At 48.4% G+C, this 21,254-nt stretch overlaps 1 protein-coding gene across 1 annotated transcript; it reads left to right on the top strand.

The window, feature by feature from the left end:
- The first annotated feature begins 417 nt into the window (after window positions 1–417).
- On the top strand, window positions 418–10,147 carry CKAP4 (cytoskeleton associated protein 4). The gene is made up of 2 exons (XM_082349884.1): window positions 418–1,137; window positions 7,669–10,147. Exons 1-2 carry the CDS (start codon window positions 682–684, stop codon window positions 8,995–8,997), a joined length of 1,785 nt encoding a protein of 594 aa, XP_082206010.1. The 5' UTR covers window positions 418–681; the 3' UTR covers window positions 8,998–10,147.
- Window positions 10,148–21,254: the final 11,107 nt, after the last annotated feature.

The raw sequence follows: 21,254 nt of genomic DNA, 5'->3' as shown, positions 1-21,254 counted from the left end.
TCGGCCGCCTATCCCCGGGGCCCCCGTGGCCTCAGCTCAGTCGCCAGTCCCGGTCCCAGTCGACCCAGCCCTCCGCCCACTCCCTTCGGCCACTCGGCGCCGGTTCCCGCCTCCGTTGACCCAGCCCGGTCGCTCCCCACCTCGGCTGCCTCCTGCCCCCTCCCACTTCAGCCGCCTGCCCCGACCCCCGGACTCTGCTGGGCCGTCCCTCTCCCTTTGGCCACCTCCATCCCACCCCGGCTCCCGTACACCCCGCTGGGCCGCCACCTTTCCCTCGACCGCCCCCCTCCCCCCGACTTGGTCCAGCCCCCTAGACCCTGCGGAGCCGCCCCCCCGCTCGGCCCTCCCTCTTTGGGGTCGTGGCGGCAGGGGGAGGGGCCGCCCGCCGGCCCCAGCGTGCGTGGCAGGCGCTCCCGGCTCTGCTCTGCCGGCTTCCCTTCCCGGGAGGCGGGGTCGGCGCCGCGGCGGCGGCGGCGGCGGAGCCAGGCCCCCTCCTCCTTCCTCGCTCGCCCGGCCTCCTTCCTCGCCCGCTCGCTCGCTTTCTCTCTCACGGCCGCTCCGACGCCAGCAGCGCCCGCGTGCCGCTCGCCCAGCCCCGGGGGAGCCCGAGGAAGTTTCCTGGGCCGCGCGCCCCGCTCGCTCGCCTCGCAGTCCGCGGCTTCACTCGCCGCCGCGCCCGCCATGCCCTCGGCCAAACAAAGGGGCTCCAAGGGCGGCCACGGCGCCGCGAGCCCCTCGGAGAAGGGCGCCCACCCGTCGGGCGGCGCGGATGACGTGGCGAAGAAGCCGCCGCCGGCGCCGCAGCAGCACCCGCCGCCGCCGCCCGCGCCGCATCCGCAGCAGCACCCGCCGCAGCATCCGCAGAACCAGGCGCACGGCAAGGGCGGCCACCGCGGCGGCAAGTCCTCCGCCGCTGCCGCCGCCGCCGCCGCCGCCTCGTCCTCCGCGTCCTGCTCGCGCAGGCTCGGCCGGGTGCTCAACTTTCTCTTCTACCTCGCCCTGGTGGCGGCGGCCGCCTTCTCGGGCTGGTGTGTCCACCACGTCCTGGAGGAGGTCCAGCAGGTCCGGCGAAGCCACCAGGACTTCTCCCGGCAGAGGGAGGAGCTGGGTCAGGGCTTGCAGGGCGTCGAGCAGAAGGTGGGTACCCCGACCCCGCAGACCCTGTGCGCCCGGCGGCTTGCCCACGCACCCACGGCCGGGCCCCCTCGTGCCCTCCCGGCCGGGCCCCTCGCCGGCCTAGGCCCGGTGTCCTCCGCCAGCGGCCCGGGGTGCCCCCGCCCCGGCCCCCTAGTTCCGAAGCAGTCCCCAGACCCTCTTTGTTAATGGCCGCGGAGGAATCGGCCCCGAGGGATGGACCGCTTCGAGGATGGTCTGGCCGGCCCGGGAGGGTGGGCCAAGGGCCTGTCACAGGACATTAGCGGTGACCTGTAAGGAAGCCGGCAGGCTCTGGGAAGCCCATTCTTTTTGGATTAGGAACCGCTGAATGGGCAGAGTTGTCTGAAGAGGAGGTTGGAAGGGAAGCCAGCGCATCCCTGGGAGCCTCGGGCAAGGCCGCACCTCTGCTCTCCCAGTGGGAGACATCTGAGCCAGATTTTAGTAGACCTGGAGCCTGCGGAGAGAAAAGCTAGTAGTCTTACTCGTGTGTGTAGTTCTAATGAAATAGCTCATCTCTTTAGGCTCCTTGCCCTTTATTGGACCAGTGTACCTGTGTGGGCCTTGGAAGTAGCATATTTCAGCTTTAGAGGAAAGGAAAGGCCAAAAATACTAGGTCATACTGGTGAATAATACCACATTTATATGGTGTTTAGAGGGCTTACTCACTTATTATCTAATTCTCATAGCAACCCTGGGAGGGAGGACTGGCAGTTTTGACTCCATTTTCCAGACCAGAAAGTTGAGGTTTAGAGATTAAGTGAATTGATAAAGACCCCAGCTCTTGAGTGGCAGACTGCATGACAGTGTCTAGGCCACTGCGGAGTGCAGGGTCCACAGGGGCCTATTTCAGGTATGGATGGACCTCCCTTTCAACACGAAGTTGCTCAGGTTCCACCCTTTCTGTTTTTTTCCTACACCAAGTGCAGCTCCCTCAGCCTCATTCCTGCGTCCTCCCCTAATGTCATTGCTCAATGAAAGTTGGTTGCATGATCGAAACAAAAAATCCCGCCACCACTTCTGAGCCCGGAACTGCTGCCTTCTTTTCCCAGCATGCTGCCTGCCCTGCCAAGTTTCTATCGACTTGTGTGGAATATGCAGGACTAGGAATTTCCTCCTAAGACTGGCAGAGCAGCTGGAGTGAGTCATCTCACTCCATGCTGCAGGCCAAGGGAGGTGACTTCTCGAAGGGAATTAAGTAGGCAGTGCTGCTTTGCCTATCCTGAATGTCAAATCATTCTTAAAAAATAGACATACTGCTGGAGTATAATCACTAGCCTCTCAGTTTCCTCTCTTCGATCCACCCACTTACCAATCAATCATAATATTTGGTGAAGTCTGATGGTCATATGGCTCCTCGTAGGCCCTGTGGAGGGTGCGAAGGTGCAAAAGACAAATCCTATTTGTGAAGCAGCACACAGGTGGGTTTCAGCTGAGGGTGACTGCTGTGCGAGTTCAGAAGAGAGAGAGGGTGGAGTCTGCCCAGTCCTGTATCCTGGTGGCCAGGGTAGTGCCAGTCTAGATCTAGATGGTAATGGATAACTGTTGAGAGAAGGAGTGAAGAACAGACAGGTTTGTTTGGGGGACAGCACGTGGCTACCCTGCCTGTAGCAGAGTAACATAGGAAGCTGTGAGGGGGGAGGAAGTAACATAGGAAGCTGTGAGGGGGGAGGAAGTAACATAGGAAGCTGTGAGGGGGGAGGCGGAGGTCGAGGCCAAGATGGTGGAGGTCTTGAACTGAGGTGGAAGAAATTGAACTTGATTCTCTCTCTGCTTCCTCCCTGCCCCTCCCTTATTCTCCTTTCGGGTTCCCACCCCTCCTCCATCACAGCTTTGTACAGATTCCTTTCCTTTTGGGGACTCAGTTTTCCCATGTCCACATTAAGGGGAGGGCTCTGTCCAGATTTTTAAGAGTCCACCTGGCTGTAAACCATTGAAATCATGACCTTTCTTTTAATTTAGTGGTATAATCAAGCTAATATTTAATCCTTCATATTTACTGTGCACTCATCTCTTTTGACTGTCACAATCCCAACAGGTAAGGACTGTTATGATCCCCCTTTCCCAGATGAGGAAAGTGAACACAAGGAAGCTAAGGAACTCTGTGTGGTTACACACCTGGCAAGTGGCAGGGCTAGGACTCAAACTGCAGTGAACTCCTAGAACACTCTTAACCAGTCGCCTGTTCATCATGCTATCTTTCCCATGCCTTGCCTGCTACCTAGTAGGTGTTCAATTGATGCTTATTTCATTGACTTGGAACTCAGAACATGCCCAGAACGGAGGCATTTGGCACACAGGATCTTCCACAGTGTGTGGCCACTTCCCTCTGCACCTCCGGGGTGGCCAGGAAATGTTATTCTGCATTGAGGAGTGAGTAGTGATGGATGGGCCCTCTGACAACCTAAGTTTGAGCCTCTCACTGCCCTCTCTGTGAGGTTTGGTGGGGGCTGGGGTTTGCTTCTTCGCAGGGACATATTCTTACGGTATTATTTTGTTCATAGTTAGTCTTCACTGTGGGCCAGGCATTCCCAGCCACCGTCTGAGGCGTTAGCACCATTTCATAGATGGGCCAGCTGAGCCTGGAGTGGTTGTGTTTCTCGTTCAGGGACGTGCAGACCCTCAGCGGTGGAGGTGGGGCTGGAGTCAGAGCAGTGTGACTCTGAAGCACGCTACTCCACTGCCCTTTTGCGTGCCCACCCGGTCTCTCTTGTTCTCAGATGCTCTCGGTATTGGGACACGGCCCAGGTCTGCTGAATGGGCCAAGAGGCTGGTCTGTTCTTACCCTGAAGATTCAGCAGGCACACGTGGGTGCAGGGCTTCAGAAAATGTTGGTAGTTCAGCTCTAGGCCCTCGGAAGGGCCTGGGTTGCTCTGGCAGATCCAGGGTGGCGTAGAGTATAGGAGTAGGCTTAGGCCTGGTGGGGACAGTTTAATGAGACTAAAAGCTATTTGTGGATGAGTGAGTTCTCTGGTCGTATTTCTTTGTTTTCTCATCTTGACTCTGGGCTAGGAGTCAAGGCTTGAGGCTGAGGCAGCATCTCCTCCAGGCACTCAGTGCACTTTGAACATGCTTCCTTCTGAGCGTATCACTGGAGGCTAAGAGCGCAGGTTCTAAAGTCAGACATTCTTGGATTTTGATGCTCAGCTCTACCACTTCCCAGGCTCCTGCTTTGTAAAATGGGGATTAATAGGAGCTACCAACTCATGAGATTATTATCAGGGTGGATTGGGATGATGTCTCTGAAGTGCTTTGCATAATCATTGGTATACATCAAGTGTCCTGTTGAATGTGAGCCACCACTATTCTCTTCTCCTACCCCCTGCTGTGAGCCCCTTGATGACAGGGAACCTGTCTTAGCGTTACTTTGCTCTGGCATCTTGTCCACCACTTAGTGGGTATCCCCCATATGTTGGGGAAACATGTATCCACTGCATATTGATTATTATTATTTTTTTAAATATTTATTTGGTTGCGCTGGGTGTTAGTTGTGGCAGGTGGGCTCCTTAGTTGTGGCCTGCATGTGGGATCTAGTTCCCCGGCCAGGGATCGAACCTGGGCCCCCTGCATTGGGAGCGTGGAGTCTTATCCACTGCGCCACCAGGGAAGTCCCCTGCATATTGATTATAATGAGGTCTTTGCATGTGAAGGTGAACAGCTCACAACACCATCATAGGGAGACACTTTTTGTACTCTTTTCAGTGTCACGGGTTGATTTGTTTGGTTTCATCCATAATTTCTGATCTAGTCTCCTTCCTAGCCATTTGTAAAGAGCCAGCCCAGGTTAGGAGTGACAGTCAGGGGTCGGGGGAAATAGACCAGCTCTGTCTTCATCAGGCCTTTCTCTGTAAATGCGTTCATTCTTTGATTCATTCAGAAAACAGTGATGAACGTCTGCCATGTTGCAGGTAGTGTGCCTACCTGTTCACACCTTTGTTTTGAATGCTGTGCTCAGAACAGGCAGGTTCTGTGATTGAATAACCTAATTTCAGAGGTGAGCTCTAGGTTATATTTGGTTAAGCAGGGAAATCGTCTAGTATTCTGGAGTCCTTGAGAATCTTATTCTAATCTGTCTTAACATCATAGACCGGTGGAAGCCAGAAAGGACTTTAGAAACCTATTTGTTAATAGATGACGAACTTGGGACTTGGAATATGAGTGTGACTTACTTGTGCTCACAGAGCTGGTTATTGGTGGTGCTGGAACTAGAGCCCGGGGTCCTGTTCACCTATAGCATTTGCCCTTTGGCATTGGGCCAAGGGTGGGCTAGGAATCTCCAGACTTCTGAGCTACTCCAGAAGAAAGATTAAATGATAATGAAGGTGACAGTTACTGTTTATTGATCATTATGTGTTAGGCACAATTTAAGCACTTTACATATTAATATGTAAAGTGGATTAAGCTCACTTCATCCTCACAAGACAAGCCTATGACTTAGGTACAGTACTATCTTTGTTTCCATCCTGTGGGTGAGGAAACCAAGGCACAGATATGCTAAATAACTTGCCCAAGATCACACAGCTAGGAAGTGTCCAAGCTAGGATTTGAACATGGGCAGTCTGGTTCCAGAACCCATGCTATTTTATTTTTTTAGCTGTCCATCATGGAAATGTTCAAGCATAAACAAAAGAAGAGATCAATATAGGGAATACTATTTTCAATAATTATCAATTTTTTGCTATTTTAATTTCATCCCCTCACCAGCCCTTCCTCCGCCCGTTTTGTTGTGCTCTTTTTGGGCTGGAGGTGGAGCAGTATGGGTCTGAAGCACTCTACTCCACCACCGTGTTGGGTGCACACGTGTTGGTTGTCTTGTTCTCAGATGCTCTGATGCTCTCGGTATTGGGAAATGGCCCAGGTCTGCTGAATGGCTTAAGCATGGGCAGAGAAGCTGGCCTGTCCTTCCCTGGAAGATTCAGTGGGCACAGGTGGGTGCAGGGCTTCAGAAAATATTGTCAGTTCAATTCTAGACCCTCTGAAGGGCCCCTGTGGCCCTGGCAGACCCCGTGGATAGTGATCTAATTTTAATTTTGACTGACACATTAGTTGACCCAAAGTATTCTGGGATTTATTTCTAACAAATAAAGAGTTCCTTTCCGTTCTTTCCTTTTCTTCTTCTTTGCTTCTTTTGACAAAACACAGTATATTACACCTAACAAGGTTAACAGTAATTCTTGATTATCACCTAATACCCAGTCCAAAATCAGATTTCCCTGACTTTCTCAAAAATATGTCTCTTTTACAGTTGGTTTGTTTGAAGCAGGATCCATATAAGTCCACACATTACATTTAATTGAGAAATCTCTTAAGTTTCTTTTAATCTCTAATAGTTTCTTATATTTCCCCCTTTAAATATGCCATTTCTTTGTTGAAGATCCTGATTATTTGTCCTGCAGAATTTTCTACATTGTGGATTTGACTGTATCCTCATGGCACGTTTCACTCTTGTATGTTTTCTGTGAATTGGTGGTTAGAGCTAGAAACTTGACAGATTTGGATTCTTTTTTCTTCTCTCTCTTTTTTTTTTTTTGGCAAGAAAGCATTTTAGGTGGTACCATGTGCCACATCAGGATGAAGCCCAGGCCATTAATAATCATACTCAGCCTCTCAGTACATTAAACCTGCTCCTGGGGGTGGATCCCAGGTCAGACCCTGTTTAGGGTAGAATTTATTTAGAATAAAGGTGTAGTGGCAAACAGGATCATAATGTGTTCACAAAGCCAGAAAATGCTAAGGGTCACTGGTCCACTGATCACATTTTCAGGTGAGGACAGTGATTTGTTCAGGGCCACACAGCTACAAGCGGTGAGCAGAGACCCGAACCTTGTCTCTTGCCTCCCTGCCCAGTGTCTCCCATGTGCTTCAGCTTTGTTTCTGTGAAAACTTGAGACTCTTTCAGTTGCAAGAGCTAAAAATTCAGCTTAAACTGGCGTAAACAGAGATGGAGGAAGGGAAAGAATTTATTGGCTCAAACAAAAAAGTTCCAGAGTAGGTTCCTTCAGTATAGCTGTATCCAGGGATTTAAATTGTGTCTTCAGAACTTGACCTTGCCATCTCTTAGTTCTGCTTCCCTCTGTGATGGCTGGATTTGTAGGCAGGCGTTGGTCATGTGCTGGTCTGAGCTGTTCCAGGCTTCCCTCATCCTATAGCTAGCAATCCCAGTAGAAAGAGGTTTCCTTTCCCAATAGTTTTAAGAGAAGTTTTGGAATCGATTTGTTGGTCTGCTTTAGGCCACATGCCCATCCGCGGGCTAATCACTGTGGTTCCAGGAGCAGGTGGGGAAGTGGGTGGACGGAAAGCATTGATTGGTCAGGCCTGGAGCACTTGGAGCCGGCCTTGGGGTTGGTCCCCCAAACCACATGGGCTGTGTGCAAGGATGGTTACCTAAAGGAAAAATGATGGTACTGTTCTGGAGGAGGAGGGACCTGTAAGCTGGGCAAACGAAAAGAAATACGGCTGAATCGCATAAAACCCATCAGCTCTTCTCCGTGGTTAACATCTGGATTTTGGTTACAGGTGCAGTCTCTGCAAGCCACGTTCGGGACTTTTGAGTCCTTCGTGAGAAGCTCCCAACATAAACAAGATCTCACAGAGAAAGCCGTGAAGCAAGGGGAGAGCGAGATCAACCGCATCAGTGAAGTTCTACAAAAACTCCAGAATGAGATCCTCAAAGACCTCTCGGATGGGATCCACGTGGTCAAGGACGCCCGGGAGCGGGACTTCACGTCCCTGGAGAACACGGTGGAGGAAAGGCTGACTGAGCTCACCAAGTCCATCAACGACAACATCGCCATCTTCACCGAGGTCCAGAAGAGGAGCCAGAAGGAAATAAACGACGTGAAGGCCAAGGTCGCCTCTCTGGAAGACTCGGAGGGATACAAGCAGGATTTGAAAGCCTTGAAGGAAGCGGTGAAGGAAATACAAACCTCGGTGAAGTCCAAAGAGAAGGACATTGAGGCCCTGCGAAGCACAGTCCAGACCGTGGAGTCTGATGTCTACACGGAGGTCAAAGAGCTGGTGAGCCTCAAACAGGAGCAGCAGAGGTTCAAGGAGGCGGCCGATTCGGAGCACCACACCCTGCAGGCGCTCATGGAGAAGGTCCTCCGGGCGGAGCAGTCGGCCGCCCGCCTCCCCGAGGAGATCCGGGGACTCGAGGAGGAGCTCCGCCAGCTGAAGGCCGCAGCCCTCAGGCCGGAAGAAGACGGGGTCTTCAGACCCTCCGAGGCCTTCGAAACGCTCCAGAAGGAGAGCCAGGGCTTGGACTCGCGGCTGCAGAGCGTGGAAGATGGGGTGCAGGCGGCGCGGGCGGCCTGGGAGCACCACCGCGAGACGCTGGAGGCCCTGCGCGCGCAGAGCGAGGAGCAGGCGCGGCACCTGGCGGACCTGCAGGAGCGCGTGGCCGGCCTGGGCCCCGCCCCCGACGCAGACGTTGACGCGGATGCCGGCGGCCTGGCGGGCAGGGTGCGCGGCCTCGGTGAGGCCCAGCTCTCCCTGGTCGGAGACGTGGACGAACTGAAGCGTCGCGTGGCCGAGCTTCCCGGCGCCGTGGAGGCGCTGCAGAAGGTGCAGGAGCAGGTCCGCACGCTGCTCAGCCGCGACGCCGCCGCGCCCCCCCAGGACCTGCTGGACAGACTCTCCTCTCTGGACAACCTCAGAGCCTCCGTGGGCCAGGTGGAGGCGGACTTGAAAATGCTCAGGACTGCCGTGGACAGTTTGGTCGCGTACTCAGTGAAGATTGAGACCAACGAGAACAACTTGGAGTCAGCCAGAAGTTTGCTAGAGGACCTGAGGAATGACCTGGATAGGTTGTTTGTGAAAGTGGAAAAGATTCACGAGAAAGTCTAAATGGATTGCGTGTGCAGGGCGCGGATGGCGAGTCCAGTTTCTCATGACCAAAAAATGTGTGGTTCGCCCCCGCGCCCCTCCCCCCAGGGCCTGGTCCCTCCCGAAGAGCCGGCCACACCACCGGGACCACTGGGGCCTTCTGTGTCTTTGTGCCCGGTTAATTTATTTACGATGGTTACCACGCGCTATCGGTTGCGCAGGCCTTCTGCTGCTGCTTTGGGTGGGTTTCCAGAAGGCCCGGCCCCTGTGCATCAGAGGTGCCTTCTGGAAGGGATGTTTCTCCCTAGCGTCAGGGAAGAACCGTAGTGGCTGCAACCGAGGATAAACAGAAGCAGATTAACCTCAGAAACCCTGCCTGGCTGGCAGATTTCACGTTAAAAAAAAAAAGTGGGGGGAGGAGGTACTTTTGTTTCTAATTGTCTTTACGGAAAATTCATTTCACTTTTTTTTTTTTTTTTTAGTACTTCTGGCCGAGGTTTTAATGAGCTGTCACTCACTTCTTGTCTTCCACTTTAAACTGGTTACAGCTCATAAATGTCAGCTCTGAATTGGGAGGGGGACAAGCCCCTCCATCTTTAGTTGAAAAGAGTCAGCTGCTTGGTTCTCTGGGGTACGTTTCTTTTTCATTCCTGAACCATTTCTCCATCTCAATGATAACTATGCAAAAGAATCCAGACGGTTCAGAATGTGAAGGCACAACCCCCCCAGAGTCCCCTGTGGCCGACCTATGTCGCCTCTTGGTAGGGTCCCCAAATAATGTGTTTAGAATAAGGGTTTAGAATCCCTGAAAAGGGAATCCTTGGATTCTTTAAAGAAATGTATTATGAGAGCTGCTCATAAAGGCATGGGCTGCCTCCCTGGGGAATGGAGGCCACATCTTTATTTTACCACGATGTCCCTGAAGAGGTTTGCTGTCAGCAGACCCCATCCATCAGTGAGGAACACGTGCATTTTCTGTAGCTGTTTGCTGTTTCCCTTCTCCTTTGAGCTGTACTGTCCTTTAATGGCTGTCTTGCCCTTTAAAAAAGAAAAAAAAAAAAAAAAAGGAAAAGAAAACGGAAAAAAAAGGTTTGTTTAGTTTACTGTGAAATGAACTGTATGGCTTATTTACAGTATTTTTAATTCTTAATAAACACTTGAGCTTTGTTATGACTTTTCCAGAGTGGTTGCTTTCTGAGAATTTAGTAACTTTTAACGATGTATGTTATTAACATGCAGTATTCAGGATTAGAAAGATGGGGAAGTTTTCAATTTTGAGACTTTTTTTTCAATTCTAAAACCAAGATGGCCTCCCTCTTAGGCCTGGGGACATAGTTTTGATTGATTATTAGCAGGTTTGTTTAGAGGTCATTGCTTGACTCCAAATCTTAGCTATAGCAGAGGGTCTCAACCCTGGCTACCTATTAGAATCTTCTAGGAGCTTTTAGAAATGCCTGGGGCCCATCCCCATGGATTCAGATTCAGTGGGTGTACAGAGGGCTGGCACTAGCATTTTAAAGGCTCCCTAGCTGATTCTAATGCACAGCCAGGTTTAAGGACCACTGTCTTGGAATATCTTGGTGACCTTTGGCCCCCATGTAAACCTGGGCATGTTTCCTTTACTTCCCAGGTTGCCATCCACCTGCCACTTAATAAGGGATACTGTTTACTGAATCGAGTACCTGTATGCCAGGCATGGTGCTTAGCACTTCATAGGCCTCTGTTTATTCCTCCTAATACTCCCTGGAGGTAGGCAGTATCATTCCCCGTTTTACAGAGGGGAAGCAGGCTGAGAAGCATCATGTATGATCATTAGCTAGGAAGTGGCAGGACTGAGGTTTGAACCCAGCCCCTGCTCTTAACTGTGGCAGCATCCTCCAGCTTCCAGCAGCACAAGTACAGGGTCACACTGACCTGTGCAGCACCTGCCGTCCATTGTTTCAGAGCCAGAGGCTACAGGAGCTCTTTTCTCTTCCACTCAGGGAGTAGAGGGAGGCCAAGACCTGAGTGCATATGGAGCTTTAAGCCTCCTTTCTGGCTGGAGGGTCCCTCATCTTTGAACTTCTCTGCACGTCATTCGGCGTCCTGGAGGGAGGCAGATCCTTAAGGCTTCACAACTCTTTCTCCCAAAGCAGTTTGCAATCAGGATGGGCCCTTTATAGGTGTTAGAAATCATCTGTATTTTTATTTTGAGGTCAGAGTTTATGTTTTAATAGCTTGTTTTGCCCTCTTTGGGGGAAGGTGCTGAACAGCATAAACTCCCATGTGTGGAGCCAATTAAGTTCTTGTTCCTTGTCAGCTTGGTTGGTTGCATCAGGCATATTCTTGCTCTTTTACCATCATTTCTGCAGTCTAACCTCAGGCTGTGGAGTAGTTTAATATATTCTCATTTAATATTAATAGTTGAAAACATCTACAAGGGTCAGAGAAGTAGTTAGATATAAATTCAAGTGGTGAAAATAAAAGGAATGCATTATGAGATAGATCTCACCCCAAATAACAATCACAATTCAGTCTTGCTCGTGTCTGCTCACTCATTCATTCAGTGGACATTTATTGAGCCCATAGCCAGACATTTTGCTAGGTATCAGTGAATTCAAGATGCACTCGACAGGATCCTTATCCTTAAAGGAGCTGTAGCCAAGTGGGAATGACAGTCATGTAAGCTGGTAGATGTCATAAGGAATTACAGGTGCTCTAGCCAGGTGTAATGGGGTACAGAATAGGGAGTGGCCAGTTCTGCCAGGCTTGGGCTGGGGTGGTTAGAATAGGTTTGCAAAGGCCTATGGGAAGTCTCTTGGAATGTGTCCATGAGTAATGGGAACCCTCAGGAAACATGAGTTTGCCCCGCCCTTTGCACAGGCGATAGGCACAAGTAATTGAAGGTATTGATTAAACTGCAGATGGTCCAGCACCAGGATAATAGGCTGCGGTGAAATTCCCCAAGCCAGACTGGCAGCACGCTGGTAAGGAGACTGCTCCGCCACATCCCATGTCACTTAGAATAGTGATGATGGTGATGATGGTGATGATGACACCTCACAGGATGATTGTGAGGGTTGAATGAGGCCATGGGTGGAGAGGCTTTAGCCTGACACAGCACCTGGCACATAGTAAGAGCTCCAGTGCTCATTCATGTGCAGCCACACCAGAGGGTAAAAGATTGAAATACTTCTGTGCTGCTTGGTAAATAGCTGCAGCCCTGAGCCCCCTGAGTGCCCTCCCTCGGGACCACTAACCTCCTTACAGTCCAACAACTAATAGGCTAAAACCTTGGTGTAGTGGGGTCTCCAGGACCGTGCTTCACCCTCATGGAAGCATTAGTACTCATGGGTGGCCACCCATGCTTTACCAGGGGTTAAATATTTTGCAATCACCCTATGTCTTCCTCAAAACATGATTCTGAGCTACTGATCTGTTTTTCCAGTAATATCTGGACACCCTGCCCCCACTGCCTAACATCTCACAGGGTTCGAAACTGAAGTCATCACTTTCCCCTGGAGTCAGTGGAACCACTGCTCCCACATTGCTTGAACCAGAAGCTCAGGAGTCACCCATGTCTCCCCACCTCTCTCTTTTCCTGTCCCTCCACGTCCACTCGGGTTGAAGCCCAGACACAGCCATCCCCATCCCACTCCTCCCAGCCTTCACTCCATCACCAGATGGTGCCTGAATTCCAGCAGCAACCCCTGACTGCACCCCCTGCCTGTTAACACAGAAACGTGGTTTGTGCACTCAATATGCATTCAACAATACTTGGAGAGTACCGCTCTTCGCTGGACAAGGAGGAGATGACAAGGAACAAGACAGATATGGTTCCTGCCTTCATGATGCTCATGGTCCAGGTGGGAGGAGACCAGCAGTAAATGTGGAAAGAAACAGAGCTAAATGTACAAACTGCAGTCCGTGTCTTGAAGGATACGAACAGCCCCTATTTGGCTTCCCCTGTCCCTAGCCTGGTTCCCATTCAGGGAATCCTCCATGGGTAACTGGTGTGATCTTTCTCGAAAGCTCTGAGAAAGAGACTTTCTCAAAAGTTAGCCTGTGTCCTTTCCCCACTAAATCCTTCAGTGTCTCCCCTTTGGCTTCAGAAGAAAATCCCAGTTAAAAACCTGTGCTCTGAATTACTCTATAACTGATTTATTTTCTTCACTTAAAAATACCTAGTCCTGGGACTCTCCTGGTGGCACAGTGTTTAAGAATCTGCCTGCCAATGCAGGGGACACGGGTTCGATCCCCGGTCCGTGAAGATCACACATGCTGTGGAGCAACTAAGCCCATGTGCCACAACTACTGAGCCTGCGCTCTAGAGCCCGTAAGCCACAACTACTGAGACCACACGCCACAATTACTGAAGCCCGTGCGCCTAGAGCCCGTGCTCCACAACAAGAGAAGCCGCTGCAATGAGAAGCCTGCGCACCACAACGAAGAGTAGCCCCCGCTCGCAGCAACTAGAGAAAGCCCGCGCGCAGCAACGAAGATCCAACAGAGCCAAACATAATAAATAAATAAATTTATAAAAAGAATACCTAGTACTTCTTTGATTTACTTTTTATTGAAGTATAACATGGGTGCTCTAAGGCATACGCATCTGAAGTACACAGCTGAATGAATTTCTACACATGACACACCATGTGCTAACCACCAGATCAAGATATACATTTTCAGTACCCAAGAAGTTTCCTATGCCCCATAGTTAATAAGCTCCCAAAGTAACCACTCTTTTGACTGCCTTCACCATAGATCACTTTAGCCCGTTTTTGATTTTTATATAGATGGAATCATACCATATAAGAACTGGCATTCCTTAAAACAAACAAACAAAAAAAACAAAACAGCTTTATTGAGCAATAATTCACATACTACAAAATCTACCCTATTAAAATGTACAATTGTTCTTAGTATATTTACAGAAGGCTGGACACATTCTTATTTGATAAATCTTGCCTCTGTCACATATTAAAAAAAATGTGGCACATAGTAGGTGCTCAATAAACAGCATCTGTTTGAGTGCATAGGATTTTTGAACTGGATAACACATTTTGGGGTCTCCATCTTACTGGTCAATGACTCTGAGATGAAAAAAGAGGGTGAGGTGTGGTGGAAATGTTCTTCCTCTCGCCTCTCTGGCTGGGTCCACAGGGAAAGTGTCCCTCCTTTCCTTGAGAGATTCCCAGCTGAAAAAGGGACACAGATATGGAAATGGCACATGTAGTGTGACGTGTGTAGCGGTAAAGGGGTGCATACAGGAGGGACTGATGAGGTCCTGGACCTCTGTTTTTGCCTGCCCAGCATCAGTCCTCCCTTGTTTGGCAACAACTCCTCTGTTTTTCTTCAGAACATCACCCCTTCCCCATTCTCAGTCCACTGGGCTTTGATGAGACTGACTGGGATAAGCACATGACCCAGGATTGGCCAGTGAGAAATCCCATTCTCCCGGTCTGATTTGTTCAAGATGAACACATATCCCAATCTTATCCATTGCTGCTGGAACTTTCTAGAAAGGAGTGCCCTCTGTCCACTGGAAGGATATAAGCCCAGAGCTGCTACGGGCCACCCTATGTGGAGAGACCACTGAGAATGAAGCCAGCATAGAGGAAAGCAAAGCCAAGAGATGGTACTAGACAGATTCCTGATGACATAGTATGAGCACCTGGATCCAGCTGTGCCTGAAGCTCCACAGGCCATGTTCCTTACCACACAGAATTGTACACCATCTTGCCTTTCATATGGATACAAGGTGACATGGAACCATGTAAATGATGGGCATAGTGGCAACTGCTTATGACTAAAAAAATTGTAAACTCCTAAAGAGTCTGGTAATGTGATCAATAACTACTTTGTCACTTGTTCATACAATGGACCTCAAAACAATAATAGAAATGAATTAAACCAGAATCCTGTGTATCAGTGTGGATGGATTGCTCAACTAAATGCTGAGCGAAAAAAAAAAGCTGCAGAAGAAAATACATAGTATGAAAACTTGTATATAAAATGAAGGAAGCGTACAAAGTAATACTATATATTATAGTAAAAGGATCAAGGAATGGCTAGGATACTGACTATCCACATTCAGATTGATCTCTTCGGCTAAGTGGGGGCTACCTGGGCATTCATTATATTATTCTTAGTATCTTTTTTCTTCTCTCAACAATTTATTATGAAAATTCAGACAAAAAATGGGAAGAATTGTGCAGTGAACACATACATTTACCACTGAGATACTGCAATGAACATTTTACTATCACATATATATCCATCTCCCCATACATATATATTTTTTTGATCATGCCATGTGGCTTAAAGGATCTCAGTTCCCTGACCAGGGATTGAACCTGGGCCATGGCAGTGAAAGCCTGGAATGCTAACCACTAGGCCACCAGGGAACTCCCAATCTCTTCGTATTCTTGACACTTTTTGCATGTCAGAAATGTTTTTTTTTTTTTTTAATTTTTATTTATTTATTTATTTATTTATGGCTGTGTTGGGTCTTTGTTTCTGTGCAAGGGCTTTCTCTAGTTGTGGCAAGCGGGGGCCACTCTTCATCACGGTGCGTGGGCCTCTCATTATCGCGGCCTCTCTTGTTGCGGGGCACAGGCTCCAGACGCGCAGGCTCAGTAGTTGTGGCTCACGGGCCCAGCCGCTCCGCGGCATGTGGGATCTTCCCAGACCAGGGCTCGAACCCGTGTCCCCTGCATTGGCAGGCAGATTCTTAACCACTGCGCCACCAGGGAAGCCCCAGAAATGTTTTGTAATGAAAATTTTTTAAAAAGGGGCATGAAATACATAGGGAAACACTCATACTTTAAAAAATTAAATTATAATTAACATAAAATATTATATTAGTTTCAGGTGTACAACAGTGATTTGATATTGTTAAACATTATGAAATGATCACCACAAGTCTAATAACCATCTGTCACTGTCCAATGTTGTTACAATATTATTGATTATATTCCCTATGCTGTACATTACATCCCCATGACTTATTTATTTAATAACTGGAAGTTTGTACCTCTTATTCCCCTTTACCTATTTCATCTCTTCCCTCCATCCCCTGTCCCTCTGGCAACCACCAGTTTGTTCCCTGTATCTATGACTCTGTTTCTGTTTTGTTTTGTTTGTTTGTTTTGTTTTTTAGATTCCGCATATAATGAGATCATATTTGTCTTTCTCTGTCTGACTCATTTCACTTAGCATAATGCCCTCCAGGTCCATCCACATTTGTCTTGCCACAGATGGCAAGATTTCATTCTTTTTTATGGCTGAGTAATATTTCATTGTATATGTATGTGTGTATATATATATATATATATATACATCTTCTTTATCCATTCATCTACTTAGGTTGCTTCCATATCTTGGTTATTGTAAATAATGCTGCAACGAACATAGGGGTACACATATCTTTTCAAATTGGTGTTTTTGTTTTCTTCAGGTAAATATCCAGAAGTGAAATTGCTGGATCATCTGGTAGCTCTATTTTTGTTTTTTTGAGGAACCTCCATACTGTTTTCCATTGTGGCCGCACCACTTTATATTTCCACCAACGGTGGAAAGTGTTCCCTTTTCTCCACATCCTCGCCACTTGTTGTTTCTTGTCTTTTTGATGATAGCCATTCTGATGGTGTGAGGTGGTAAACCCACACTTTTATTGTTTAAAGTAGTGTATATCAGAAAACAAATGATCATCTCCCTATACTTCATGAGGTGCTATATTTAAACATAACTAATTACTTTTCATGATAGCCAAGCTAAATAGCCATGTGGCAGGCCTTAGAGAGCTAAGGCTGAAAAGGGGTTCCAATGTCCCTTATTTTATAGATCAGGGGAGGGGGGACTGAGTCTCAGAGAGAGTAAGTTGCTCCCCCAAGGTCACAGACTCGCTATTAAGGAGACAGGGCCTAGTTCCTTCTCTTCTCTCCCACTTGTTGTTTTGGCTCCATCCCAGCCCTAAGCAAATTTCTGAAATGCCCAGAAGCAAGCAAAGGATCAAGGCAGCTGAGTTCCTGCAGGCAGCGAACTGCATTCTGGGCAGGAAAGCGAGGGGCCCCTTGGCCGTGCTGAGCGTATTGGTCATGAACAGCCAGGAGCAATACATGTTGGGCAATGGGGCTGTGGGGAAACCTCAGCCTCTATCTGCGTATAAATACCCGATAATGTTCTGTTGAAATGCGTGTTATCAATCGGGCGTAGCTGCCTGGTATTAAGATGCTTACCGTCCCATGGAGTCACTCTTAGAAGCTCAGGAACATAGGTCTACGTTTCTCATGCGCTGGTATTGTCTTGGTTTGTTTGTTTGTTTGTTTGGCCGTGCCCGCATGAGGGATCTTAGTTCCCCTACCAGGGATCGAACCTGTGCCCCCTGCAGTGGAAGTGCGGAGTCGTAACCACTGGACCGCCAGGGAAGTACCCCCGGCTGAAGTTTTAAGGACAAGAGGCAGGGCAGAAAAGGACCTGGGATCAGGAGGCTGGTCTTAGTTCTGGTCTGCTGGCCTGTGCTTCTTTGGATAACTCATCTTCTCTCTCTGGGCCCCTGTCTGCAGTGCTGTCTGTAAAGTGAGGCGTGTGATAAAAATAAAATGATCTCCAAGTTCTCTTCCAGCTCCAACTTTCCTTGACTTTATCGTCTTATATGATTCTTTAGGAGCATCTTGTGGGCAGCAGGAGGTCTGAGGGAAAAAGAACTAGAGGGGGGGCAAATCCCTGGAGGTCAAGGATAACTTCTGTCTTAACCAAGGCTGTGGTCCTAGCTCCCATCAGTGTCTGGCATACAGTGGATGCTCAAATATTGTCTTTCTTACTGGGGTGGGGCTAGTGATTTGTTAGATTTGTTATTGGCGATAGCCTCCAGGCTGGGCTGACATCTTGTATAACCTTATCCGAAGTCTGTTTACTTTTAGAAGATGCCCGGATGCACCAGGAACTCAAACTCTTGAACTTTCAGCTGGGGCGTAACCCCAAATCTGTGGGGCTGATGCCTGTAGGAACCAGAGGTGCCACCTGAAGTGAGAATTTAGCGCCATCTAGTGTCTAAGTTGGGGATCATAGGAATGATTTCTTCAGTTTTTTAGGTATTGTGTTTCAGAAAGGAGGGATAAATCCAGTTGTACCATTAAAACGTACCAAGAAAACCCACTATTTAAAAGACTCATGAGTGTATTGTTATGTGACATGAACACTTTTTTTAATATGTATACTCTCCCCCAAATTAGCTCCCTCTGAAAACTTAGGTAATGATAAAGGGTTTTGTTAATAGGAATCTTTTGTTAGTAGAGGCTTAGAAAGTCCTAAAGGCCTTATCCTTCCCACGTCCAGCTAGTTCAGAAGGGCAGGCGCTGACCCTTAGAGCAGTCCAATGCTGAATGCTTGGTCATTAACATAAGTAACAGTCACTCATAATTGTGTATCTGTGTTTTATGTCATGCATTAGGTAAAACACATTTATCTCACTTAATCCTAGCGATTATCGCAGAAAGTAAGAGCGGCAGTCTCTGATTTGCTGATCATTCACAGCAGCTAAGAAAGTTTCATTAATTTGCCCTGACATCACACGGTAATCGTTAGGGCCAGGATTCAGACTCACACTGGTCTGTCACTAACGACTGTTCTCTGTCTACCAAAAATCACATTCTTTTTACCATAGTGATATAACTGGCATCCCATAATGTCCAAGGATACAACTTTACATACTTGTACTGTGTATATAATACTGATGGTTAAGGAATTGGGTTCTGGAGCCAGACTCTCTGAGTTCAGATCCTAGCCATAACAATGTCTATCTGTCGGACATCGGGAAAGCTACTCAAGGGCTCCATGCATCAGTTTCCCATTATAAATGGGGATGATGCTAATAACACCTACTTCATAGGGTTGTGTGACCCTTAACACAGTCACTACATCTCAGGTGCTGAGAACAGTGCCCTTCACACAATAAGGTGCTCAGTAAGTAGTACTTCAAAATTGACTGTAAGGCAGGGAGTTGAAAATATGAGTCCTGTGAAATGAGCTCGCCTGTTGTTGGCCGACAAAATGCATGCTGAGAATTTTGAGTCCGAGCACCTCTAGGTGGGTCTGTGTCCTCTAGATCCTCTCAGTTCCCATCACTAACTCACTTCTGCTTCTCCATCCATTTAGGACCCTTGTCTGGCTCTCAAAGGCATTTGGGATTTTGACCTTTGCAGTGTATGAGATGAATTAATGGAAACTCTCAACCCCGAGAAATGGAAACTTGGGACTCTTTGTAAATCTCTTTTAAGGCCTGCAACTTCACAGCTTTTTACATCAGAGAAGATCTTTGGGTTCTTTCGTCGTGCAATATGGTTTCTCCTGCCAAGAACAGGGGGGCTCTGCTAGCCAAGAACTAGGGCCAGCTCCAGCTCCACCTTACCTCCTTCCACAGATGTCTACTTTCCTCCCACCCTTCCCAGGGAGGAACCAGGCTCCGGAGGTAAGAAGGGGTGCAATAGAAAGTGAGTGAGATTTGCAGACACAGCCGAGAGCCCCAATCCCTGGAGTCGCTCTGCAGAGAAAGTCTGCCCTGAGGAGGTGTCAGAGCCTCAAGAGTCTTGAAAACTACACGCAGACCTAAAAGGCAATTTCCCTCCACTGCCAGAAGAGGGCAGTGTAGTGCAGAGGACAGAGAAGATTAGTCCTGGGAGACGCAGGTTCAAGTCCAGACTCTGCTTGGAAGGACATAGCTGTGATCTGCACAATAAGCTTGGCCCCATTTTTCCTGATGTACAGCTCTAAGGTTCTGCGAGCCTGTCAGGAGAGAATTAGGATGAACTAGCCAAGAACTCCAAGTCGGCTTATGTAAGTAAGAAACCAGAAATGGAGGAGGGGAGTTGGGGGGGTGGGTGAGAATGGGGTGGTGGTATGTGCAGCTGAGAAGTTTCTTTTGTGAGGGTTCAAACCTCTCTACGTGAATCCAGCAGGGGGAAAAAGCCTTAAAACAGCTCTTTTAGGGTCACGTGCTCATGTTGGGAGGCATGTCAAACCACCCCAAGGAGTCTGGAATCCAGCATTGTAGCCTGCTCCTGCCCTTGTTGGTGCCACTGTTTAATCCCGAAAAAGCATTTACAGTTACAAATACCACACGCTGGTGGTTTGCCCATCTCTGCATTGTGTAATAGCGGAGCCTATTTTTTTCTTGATGGAAATTCCTTCCAGAAATGGCTGATGCAGAGCCTGTGGTGGCCTCAGGGTACCCCTAGGCAGAGATAAAAAGTGAAGTCAGCAGGCAAAACCCTTTCTGGCTCAGCAGCTCCACTAAAAGTGCCTTGCTATGCTTTAGAAACCCCATCCTCCTAATTTTGGGCAGGGTCTTTTTCCACTGAAGTCACTTGATCAGGTGCCCTGGTTGGGTGCCCCAGAAGTCAGGGACAGTGAGGTTGTATCTTAAGAGAGCACTAAGGGTCTAGCTTGTCATTAGGAGATGAAGGGGCATTTTTGGTGGTTTGGTGTCTACGCATCTCCATTGGCCTCTAATTCTGCCAGACTCACCCAAAAGTCAGCTGTAAAAGTATAAACTCTGGGCAGGGAGCCTTGTTCAGGAGCTTCCTACCAAGCTTTGCATTTCCCAGCCTGTTCCTACATCTGTTGGCTGTGGACCTCTTACCTCACTTCCTCTTATTACCCTTGGACTTCTTGGAGCTAGTGGGGACAGGATAGCCTAGTAGCTAGGAACACAGGCTCTGGAGCTCAGCTGTCTGGATGTGTGACTCGGGGCAAGTTACCTAACTTATTTCCCCAGTTCCTCACCTGTAAAATGGGGGTGATTATAATAGTACCTGCCTCACAGAGTATTTGCGAGGATGAAAGTGCTTAGCATAGTATAAGTAGGCACCTGATAAAGCTTTGTTGAACATATATATTCATGTCTACATTGCAGACTCTAATGTATGCAAAGAAAAAAAAAATCCTAGAAGAAAACACATTTAAAAAAACCATTATCTCCACTTCCACATCTGGCTGAGGTGAATACAGGGACTGGATTTGCCCATCTGCCTGAAACAACTAAATACTAACATATAATAAGTGCTTATTAAATGTTTGCTGATATTATTGTTTTCATGCCTTAACTCATTTATTCATCACAAGTGTGTGAAGCATTTTATTTATATTTATTTATTAAAAAATTTTTTTCCTATGTATTTATTTATTTATTTATTTGGCTGTGTTGGGTCTTCGTTGCTGCACGCGGGCTTTCTCTAGTTGCGGCGAGCGGGGCTGCTCTTCGTTGCGGTGCATGGGCTTCTCATCGCGGTGGCTTCTCT

This window comes from Balaenoptera borealis, assembly GCF_965194805.1.
Source record: "Balaenoptera borealis genome assembly, chromosome: 13".
Classification (NCBI taxonomy): Eukaryota; Metazoa; Chordata; class Mammalia; order Artiodactyla; family Balaenopteridae; genus Balaenoptera; species Balaenoptera borealis.
Note: the sequence above shows the minus strand (reverse complement) of the source record. Positions and strands in the feature narration are given on the sequence as shown.

Excerpts from the sequence above, each read along its gene's own strand:
- CKAP4 (XM_082349884.1), top strand. The coding sequence starts at position 682 with ATGCCCTCGGCCAAACAAAGGGGCTCCAAGGGCGGCCACGGCGCCGCG. Across the intron at positions 1,138-7,668 it reads TGCAGGGCGTCGAGCAGAAG|GTGCAGTCTCTGCAAGCCAC; the intron begins GTGGGTACCCCG and ends TTTTGGTTACAG.